Source organism: Phyllobates terribilis, unplaced genomic scaffold (genome assembly GCF_046119375.1).
Source record: "Phyllobates terribilis strain yellow unplaced genomic scaffold, ASM4611937v1 Scaffold_12__6_contigs__length_324123572, whole genome shotgun sequence".
NCBI classification, from domain to species: Eukaryota; Metazoa; Chordata; class Amphibia; order Anura; family Dendrobatidae; genus Phyllobates; species Phyllobates terribilis.
The window spans coordinates 263130741-263141148 of record NW_027362772.1 but is presented as its reverse complement, the minus strand read 5'-3'; the positions used below and the strand labels follow the sequence as shown (position 1 = coordinate 263141148).

The following is a 10408-nucleotide window of genomic DNA, read 5'->3' as shown; positions in this document are numbered from 1 at the left end:
GTGTGTGTGTGTGTGTGTGTGTGTGTGTGTGTGAATGGTGATTATTGCTGTGTTTACAAATTTACATCTTTGGTATTACCACAAAGTAATAAAATATTGTAATATTTGTACCAAACAGTGCACACCAAAATGAAAAAAAAAATTGCACTTCCCCACCCTAAAAAGTAGAGCTAAAAGATCAGAAAGTTATATGGAACCCAAAACATGGTAGCAATAAAATCTACTCATATGGACCACAGAAAGAAAAAGATAAAGCTCTTTGAAGGCAAGGAGGGAAAAAACAAAAGCAAGAGAGGGAGGTGTACTGTCCCCCAAAGACCAGCATAAGCCTGGAGACAGCTTGGTTAATAATCATAGCTCACTTCCTCCACCTCTCTGCACAATGACCTCTGCACAGATTACAGAGCATGGCCATTCTCCCACAGAAGTCAATGAATATTTCCAGACTATCGTTTTGTTTTTTTCCTTTTTTGTCCCCAAGTAATCTTACACATACACAAAGCCTCAGCCCAGAAGGGGCTTCTGTGCATATACTTCATAGAGCAATCATACAAATCATTTAGAAAATCCATAGCACAAAGTTGTACTGAATCTCATAAACCTCTTAAAAAATTGCAGTCATACAAAGTGGTCATACACTTCACTTGGAAAGCAGGGGCACAGGAGGACATTTATGGTGACAGGGTGCTATGCCTACTCCACTATGTAGAAAGGTTATGGTCAACACTTCGGGTAGACGGCGGTGCTCAATGGTAGGATGGATATCCTGACATTAAAATATGAAACACCATGGATTGCCAATTTCATCTTCCACTTATGGCACACTGATAAAAGTAAAGCTTTTGACATCCACCTTCTATTCTTCATACTCCTAAACCTGTTCTGTGCCAACTGTAAGGTGTCCAAGTTTAGCACTGTCATCATAAATATATCTGTCTATATATATAAATCTGCTACTGGAAGTGGAAAAGAAGAACAAAGACAAAACAATTTAAATAATAAAAATATGGGAGGAAGAGAAACCAATCACAAACTAAAATGTTTTTATACAAATGCACAAAGCATGGGCAGCAAACAAGGAGAATTGGAACTACTAATGCAGGAAAACGAATATGATGTCATTGGAATCACTGAAACTTGGTGGGACGATACACATGATTGGAATAAAAGGCTAAAAGGATACAACTTATTTGCCAGAAACAGACTTGATAAAAGAGGAGGAGGTGTCGCATTGTATGTTAGAAAAGCGTATATCTGCACAGAGACTGAAGCTTCAGAGACTGGGAGTTCTGTGGAAACTGGGTAAGAATACAAGGAGAGAACAACGGAAAGGACACCATTGTAGGCATTTACTACAGGCCACCTGGGCAAGCTGAAGATATGGATGAACTCTTTGTATCAAATGACCAAGTTCTCCAAAAAATATGACGCAGTGGTCATGGGAGATTTCAACTATCCAGACATTTGTTGGGAATCTCTCTCAAGTAAAACTAACAGGTCAAGCAAATTCTTATCCTTTCTTGCTGACAACTTTATCTTCCAAAAGGTAGGGGAGAAAACAAGGGGATCTGCTACTTTGGATCTAATCCTTATAAACAGGGAGGAAATGGTTGAGGAGGTAAAGGTGGCTGGGACCCTAGGAGGCAGCGATCATGCTATTATAGAATTTTGGATAACTAGAGGAGGAAGACATGTGAAGACTCAAACTTCAAGGTTAGATTTTAGAAAGGCAGATTTTAAGAGACTCAGAAAGAGAATAGGAGGGATCCAATGGCTGGATGTCCTCAAGGACAAAAATGTCCAGGAAGGATGGGAAATTTTTAAAAATGAGATTCTCAAAGCACAATCGTTAACAATCCCGAAAAGTAGGAAGAATGGGAAGCATTTAAGGAAACCAGGATGGATGAACACAGAACTTAAACACATGCTAAAAAGAAAGAAAGAAATGTTTATTAAATGGAAAGAGGGAGGCATATCTAAAGAAGATTATAATGCAGTCTGCAGATCCTGCAGGGCACGTATCAGGTTAGCTAAAGCTGACAATGAATTAAGGCTTGCAAGAGATGTCAAAAGTAAAAGAAAAGTCAAAGATGCTATAGGATTTTTACAGGATGAAAATGGAGAAATGGTAAGAGAGGATGTTGAGAAGGCCGAACTTTTTAATTCCTATTTTGCATCTGTTTTCTCTCAGAAAGAAAATGTAACATCAACTGATCTTCACTGTCCTTTTAAAGGAATAGAGGAATCCAAGTTATCTGTAAACAGAAAGATTGTGAGGGAATATTTAGCTAACATAAAGGAGTTCAAGTCTCCAGGTCCAGATGAATTACACCCCAGAGTACTGAAGGAGATCGTAGAAGAAATTTTAGAACCACTCTCCATAATCTTTGAAAATTCTTGGAGAACAGGAGAAGTCCCAGAAGACTGGAGAATAGCAAATGTTGTTCCTATCTTCAAAAAGGGGAAGAAGGTGGACCCAGGGAACTATAGGCCGGTGAGTCTGACTTCTATACCAGGAAAGATCTTTGAACAAATTATTAAACAACATGTATGTAAGTACATGGATAAGAATGAAGTGATTAACCAGAGTCAGCATGGGTTTGTAACTAACAAGTCATGTCAGACTAACTTAATTTCCTTCTATGACAGAATCACTGACTGGGTGGATCAGGGAAATGCTGTAGATATAGTATATCTTGACTTCAGCAAAGCATTTGACAAAGTATCTCACACCATCCTTATTGAAAAAATGACCAAGTATGCAACGGACCAGGCAACTGTTAGGTGGATTCATAACTGGCTTAGTGATCGGACTCAAAGGGTGGTTGTAAATGGCTTCACATCCAGCTGGATGAATGTCTCAAGTGGGGTACCACAGGGCTCCGTCCTGGGACCTGTATTGTTCAACATCTTTATCAATGATTTAGATGAAGGAATTGAGGGTAAACTGATTAAATTTGCTGATGACACAAAGCTAGGAGGGATAGCTAATACTAGAGAAGAGAGAGAGAGGATTCAAAAAGACCTAAATAAACTGGAGCAGTGGGCAGCAACCAACAGAATGGTTTTTAACAGGGAAAAATGCAAAGTACTACATCTGGGCAATAAAAATGAAAAAAGCACATACAGAATGGGAGGAATAGAGCTAAGCAACAGTACATGTGAAAAAGACTTAGGTATACTAATAGATCATAGACTGAACATGAGTCAACAGTGTGATGCAGCAGCAAAAAAGGCAAATACAATTCTGGGATGTATTAACAGAAGCATACAGTCTAGATCACGTGAAGTCATTATCGGTCTTTACTCCTCTTTGGTCAGACCTCATCTGGAATACTGTGTACAGTTTTGGGCACCACATTTTAAAAAAGACATAGACAAACTGGAGCAAGTTCAGAGAAGAGCGACCAGAATGGTGACTGGTCTGCAAACCATGTCCTATGAGGAACGGTTACAGGATTTGGGAATGTTTAGCTTGCAAAAAAGAAGACTGAGAGGAGACTTAATAGCTGTCTACAAATATGTCAAGGGCTGTCACATTGTAGAAGGATCATCTTTATTCTCATTTGCACAAGGAAAGACTAGAAGCAATGGGATGAAACTAAATGGGAGGAGACACAGATTAGATATTAGAAAAAACTTTTTGACAGTTAGGGTGATTAATGAGTGGAACAGGCTGCCACGAGAGGTGGTGAGTTCCCCTTCAATGGACGTCTTCAAACAGAGGCTGGACAGACATCTGTCTGAGATGATCTAGTGAATCCTGCTTTGAGCAGGGGGTTGGACCAGATGACCCAGGAGGTCCCTTCCAACTCTACCATTCTATGATTCTATGATATGGTCTCTCCCATCTGTCACCCCTACCGGTCAACAAGGATGATGTTCTTCAGAATGGCAGATAGTGGAGAGACATACATAAATATAAAAGAAAACACTACCGATATCACCAGGAATTAGAGGAAATGTCCAGAAATAAAAAAATATATATATTCTTTCTTCCAAAAAAACAGACCCCTGTCTGCAGGTTGTGTCTAGCATTGCAACTCAACCTCCTTCATATCAATGGAGCGGAGCTGCAATACCAGAGACTTTGGTTTTTCTAACCTTTTCTACTGTATATTCCTAGAGTATATCATCAAGCAGTTGTGCCACACTGCACAAACGACATCCCAAAATATTCAGATTACAGAATACGAAAGTTACCCAGGTGTCAACGGGCATTGCGACTTCCCATTTCCCCACCAAAATGTTCGAGGAATGGAGCTCTCCAAAAGTGGAAAGTTGGGAATTAGATCTGTTGCAGAATTTTGTGCGATACTCCACAGATCTGAATGGAGTTTATATAAGGCACATGCTGCAGAAAAAAAAACAATTTAGACACATGGAACAATTTTAGGGTGCAGAATTTTCTGCAGCACATCGGCCACGTTTGAACCTACCCAAAAAAAGCCACTATATTTATGTATGGGTAGATATGGTGCCCTCTTTATAATATTACAGTTACCAACATATCTGAATTCCGATTACCTGCTTTAACGGCAGAAGCATGAACTCCTCAGTCTTGGACACCTCTACAAAGTGTTGCAGGACATATTTGTGTGCAGACTTCAGCAGGTCGCTACAAGAATGTGTATCTGCAAAGCCACGTATGCCAAGACAGTTGGAAGGGTCAAGCTGGCTGAGCAGGAACTTGCAGCAGGCATCTCTCACTCCATTCAGTTGCAAGAGACTGGCAGCAGGGAGCAGAGTCTGGAATAAGAAAACCTGGGATGTAAGTTTGTGATTCTGCAATGTGATTGTGCAAAGTTTGCAACGTGAGGTGTGATAATTCAGCACAATTCAGTGTTGGAGGTCAAGAAGGCTTATCACTGAGCATTGCATAAAGTTTAAGAAAATCCTTGCATCTGACTATACTGTATGTGCCAATACTAGCCAATGGCGTGTTGTTGGGGGGCAGCGGCACAGTTGGCTAGTGAGTAACCTGGAATCAACAGGTACAATGGTTTCAAAGAAATCAGTAAGTAATGCATTAAACCTCCATGGCCTGTATGCACGCTCACCAAAAAGCATGTTCAAGCATGTTTAAAGTTGCTTAACAACATTTAGACAAGCTTGTGAAATACTGGGAAAATATAGTCTGGTCAGAGGAGACCAAAATTGAACTCTTTGGATGCCATAATACACACCATGTTTGGAGGCCAAAACGCACTGCATATCATCCTAAAAACACCATACCAACAGTGAAGTGTGTAGGTGGGAACATCATGTTATGGGGCTTTTTGTCAGCAGACGGCACTGGCAAACTTCAGATTAGTGAAGGAAGGATGAATGAACAAATGTAAAGACACATTCTTGATAATCATCCTGGTAGAGGGCAGCAGAGTTTTAAGATGAAACGAGGGTGGACATTTCAGCAAGACAATGATCTCAAACACACAGCCAGAAAACGCTCAATTGGTTTCAGAGAAAAAAAAATAAAGCTGCTAGAGTAACCAAGCCGATCACCGGATCCGAATCCAATAGAAAATGTATGGAAGGAACTAAAGATCAGAGTTCATAGAAGGAGAACACTGGACCTTTAGGAAGAAGAATGGGCCAAAGTCACACCTGAGTAATGCCTGCGACTAGTTTCTCCATACAGGAGGTGTCTAGAAGCTGTCATCACCAACAAAGGCTTTTGTAAGAACTAATAATTAAATGTCAGTAAGCGTGTTAAATACTTTTCCCCTGTGTCATTTCTCATTATTACACATAAATTAAGTTATGGACATCTATGCCCGTGTGTATTGGATGGGCTGTTACCGACACATGGTGAGAATTTCATGTCAATAGCACCTTTAGAATATATTTACTTAGAAAATTGGTGACTTATTTCACCCGCTATACATATAAATATTATTAATTTTTTAATAGAGATCACTATATAAAAAATGTAAACATACATGTAACAAAAAAGTTGTTCATTTACTGACGACACATTTACTTTTAGCCTGGCCAACCATTAGCATGCACTTTTCTCCTACTATTAACATTGCAAAATGTAATAAATTGAAAACAAGAATCTAATCTACTTATTGCTTAAGACAAGTGATCAACCAGATTCTCAAAAATCTTTACAACTTCAAAGAACGGTGCAAAGTTTAAATAAGCAAATAATAATTTTCTGTAGTCAGGTGATAAGCTGGAATAATAAATCTTTATGGAGATTAGTTGGATTCTGTGCAGACACATCCAAAATACCAAAAGGATTATCCTCCTGTGTGACATGGGACAGGGGTGAACCGGGGCAGATTGCCTGCCTGGCTTATGTTTGGTGCAGCGACCCGGTCTGTGTTCTCTCGCTGTCAGAATGTACGTGTAAATGTCATATGTAGCGTTCACAGAGCATATATCACAAGGACTACAATGTGTAGACATGTAAGCTTGGTCCTTGGCAGATAATCCACCCATGTGAAACCGTTTTTAAGAATACCAGTGCATTCCCATACCTGCACATTCCCTTCTCCCACCATTATCTCTGCTGTGTAAGCATACTGAACCAGCTGCTCCAGTGCTTGAGGGTCAATGTCGTGCAAGGTCACATGAGTCTGACGACTCTCACTCATCTCATCTGCAAAGGAAAAGAAAAAAAAATTATGCAAACCAATTGTGATTTTGCAAGGAGCAAATGTGAAATAATATGCATAACTAAAAAGCACATGGTGTCATATTTTATGGATGTTTTCTGCTGAGACTTGTGGCACTCAGCATGCAGACCTATATCCGAGCAGTAAGAAGGGAGCAGATTCATATATAAAGCTTAAGAAAAAGATTTTGCATATTTTATGGATTTAAAGCATAGTTATAATTTCATAATAATGTGCCACGTGTAAAAATAACAAAAAGAATAACATTATTTGTGGCCATTATACAGTGGCATGTAAAAGTTTGGGCACCCCTGGTCAGAATTACTGTTATTGTGAACAGTTAGGCAAGATGAAGATGAAATGATCTCTAAAAGGCCTAAAGTTAATGATGACACATTTCCTTTGTATTTTAGTAAAAAAAATATATATATACAGTACAGACCAAAAGTTTGGACACACCTTCTCATTTAAAGATTTTTCTGTATTTTCATGACTTTGAAAATTGTACATTCACACTGAAGGCATCAAAACTATGAATTAACACATGTGGAATTATATACTTAACAAAAAAGTGTGAAACAACTGAAAATATGTCTTATATTCTAGGTTCTTCAAAGTAGCCACCTTTTGCTTTGATGACTGCTTTGCACACTCTTGGCATTCTCTAGATGAGCTTCAAGAGGTAGTCACCGGAAATGGTTTTCACTTCACAGGTTTGCCCTGTCAGGTTTAATAAGTGGGATTTCTTGCCTTATAAATGGGGTTGGGACCATCAGTTGTGTTGTGCAGAAGTCAGGTGGATACACAGCTGATAGTCCTACTGAATAGACTGTTAGAATTTGTATTATGGCAAGAAAAAAGCAGCTAAGTAAAGAAAAACGAGTGGCCATCATTACTTTAAGAAATGAAGGTCAGTCAGTCAGAAAAATTGGGCAAACTTTGAATGTGTCCCCAAGTGCAGTTGCAAAAACCATCAAGCGCTACAAAGAAACTGGCTCACAGGAGGACCGCCCCAGGAAAGGAAGACCAAGAGTCACCTCTGCTTCTGAGGATAAGTTTATCCGAGTCACCAGCCTCAGAAATCGCAGGTTAACAGCAGCTCAGATTAGAGACCAGGTCAATGCCACACAGCGTTCTAGCAGCAGACACATTTCTTCAACAACTGTTAAGAGGAGACTTTGTGCAGCAGGCCTTCATGGTAAAATAGCTGCTAGGAAACCACTGCTTAGGACAGGCAACAAGCAGAAGAGACTTGTTTGGGCTAAAGAACACAAGCAATGGACATTAGACCAGTGGAAATCTGTGCTTTGGTCTGATGAGTCCAAATTTGAGATCTTTGGTTCCAACCACCGTGTCTTTGTGCGACACAGAAAAGGTGAACGGATGGACTCTACATGCCTGGTTCCCACCGTGAAGCATGGAGGAGGAGGAGTGATGGTGTGGGGGGTGCTTTGCTGGTGACACTGTTGGGGATTTATTCAAAATTGAAGGCATACTGAACCAGGATAGCTACCACAGCATCTTGCAGCGGCATGCTATTCCATCCGGTTAGCGTTTAGTTGGACCATCATTTATTTTTTAACAGGACAATGACCCCAAACACACCTCCAGGCTGTGTAAGGGCTATTTGACCAAGAAGGAGAGTGATGGGGTGCTACGCCAGATGACCTGGCCTCCACAGTCACCAGACCTGAACCCAATCGAGATGGTTTGGGGTGAGCTGGACCACAGAGTGAAGGCAAAAGGGCCAACAAGTGCTAAGCATCTCTGGGAACTCCTTCAAGATTGTTGGAAGGCCATTTCTCTTGACTACCTTTTGAAGCTCATCAAGAGAATGCCAAGAGTGTGCAAAGCAGTCATCAAAGCAAAAGGTGGCTACTTTGAAGAACCTAGAATATAAGACATATTTTTGAGTAGTTTCACACTTTTTTGTTAAGTATATAATTCCACATGTGTTAATTCATAGTTTTGATGCCTTCAGTGTGAATGTACAATTTTCAAAGTCATGAAAATGCAGAAAAATCTTTAAATGAGAAGCTGTGTCCAAACTTTTGGTCTGTACTGTATATTTGGAGGTAGCTGCTCTTAGTAAGCACCTGTTCACACCTATTTTTGTAGTGGAAGTGCCGTCATTTTCTTTGTTACTAGATTTAGCGTTGACTGAGCACTCCACCCCCACCCCCATGCCGCAGGTGGTTTTAAATGCATCAGGATCTGTCTTTCCCACACATAAGCAGACGGAGGTCTCTTAGAGAGGTATTCACATTGGTAGGTCCTGACATCGAGAAACGCCTTACCGCGGCTGTCAGGTACACATGAATTGGCCAATTTATGCGCTAAGATTTCTCATTTATTTACAGCAGTAATGCTATTCATTTTCCATACTTCATATTTACATGCGCTCAAAAAAATTTTTCAAAAATGTTTTTTCATTTATTTCTATTTCTACAGCAGTTATGCTATTCATATTTCATATCTATATACTCAGTGTTACAGTGTGCTACTTTATTTGTTCACTGTATATTTCATCCTTTACATTTTAAAAATTACAAAAAGGAAAATGGACAGATGAAAAAGTTTGGGCACCCTGTATGGTTAGGATCTAGTAGCAACCCCTTTTGAAAGTATCACAGCTTGTAAACGCTTTTTGTAGCCAGCCAAGAGTCTTTCAGGTCTTATTTGAGGGATTTTCATACATTCTTCCTTGGAGAATTCTTCCAGTTCTGTGAGATTCCTGGGTCGTCTTGCCTGCGCTGCTATTTTGAGGTCTAGCCACAGATTTTCAATGATGTTCAGATCAGGGGACTGTGAGGGCCATTGTAAAACCTTCAGCTTGCGCATTTTGAGATCGTCTATTGGGGATTTTGACAGGTGTCTATGATCATTACCCATGTGTAGAAGCCATCCTTTTTTCAACTTCAACTTTTTTTTTATAGATGATGTTATGTTTGCATCAAGAATTTGTTGAAATTTCATTGCATCCATTCTTCCCTCTACCCATGAAATGTTCCCCGTGCCATTGGCTGCAACACAACCCTAAAGCATGATTGATCCACCCCCATGCTTAATGGTTGGCGAGATGTTCTTTTCCAGAAATTCTGTGCCCTTTTTTCTCCACACATATCTTTGATCATTGTGGCCAAAGAGTTCTATTTTAACCTCATCGGTCCACGGGACTGGTTTCCAAAATGGATCAGGCTTGTTTAGATGTTATTTTGCATACTTCTGACGCTGAATTTTATAGTGAGGACGCAGGAGAGGTTTTCTTCTGAGGACTCTTCCATGAAGGCCATATTTGTGCAGGTGTCTCTGGAGTTGTGGGACATTGTTCCACTGTTCAGAGTCGCTAAATCTTCCTGAAGGTCTTTTGCAGTCAAGCAGGGTTCTGATTTTCCTCTCTACTAATCCTACGAGCAGCTCTCACTGAAATTTAACTTGGTCTTCCAGACCTTATCTTGACCTCCACTGTTCCCGTTAACTGCCATTTCTTAATTACATTTCGAACTGAGGAAAGGGCAACTTGAAAACACTTCTATCTTCTTCTAGCCTTCTCTTGCTTTGTGGTTCTCCACAATTTTCATTTTCAGTGTGCTAGGTAGGTGCTTAGAAGAACCCATGTCTGCTGTTTTTTGGCACAAGGTTAGAGGAGGCTGGGTTTTCATAAAGCTAGGAAATTTTCATCACCTGGCCTTTCCTAATGAGGATAGTGAACAAGACACAACCCTAACAGGTTAAATAAGGTCTGAAACCTTGGTCAAAGTTATCTGAGCACACACATTTCC

The 10408-nt window shown here is 40.1% G+C and overlaps 1 protein-coding gene across 3 annotated transcripts in view; it reads right to left on the bottom strand.

The window, feature by feature from the left end:
* The window catches only part of KLHL17 (kelch like family member 17), an 84470-nt gene that overhangs the window by 26737 nt on the left and 47325 nt on the right, over window positions 1-10408 (bottom strand). For all 3 annotated transcript variants that reach the window (XM_073656954.1, XM_073656956.1, XM_073656955.1), the window contains 2 exons: window positions 6489-6610; window positions 4528-4749 (listed from right to left, as the gene is read on the bottom strand). In XM_073656954.1, the coding sequence (XP_073513055.1) occupies window positions 4528-4749; window positions 6489-6610 (344 nt within the window). The remainder of the gene's footprint in view (window positions 1-4527; window positions 4750-6488; window positions 6611-10408) is intronic.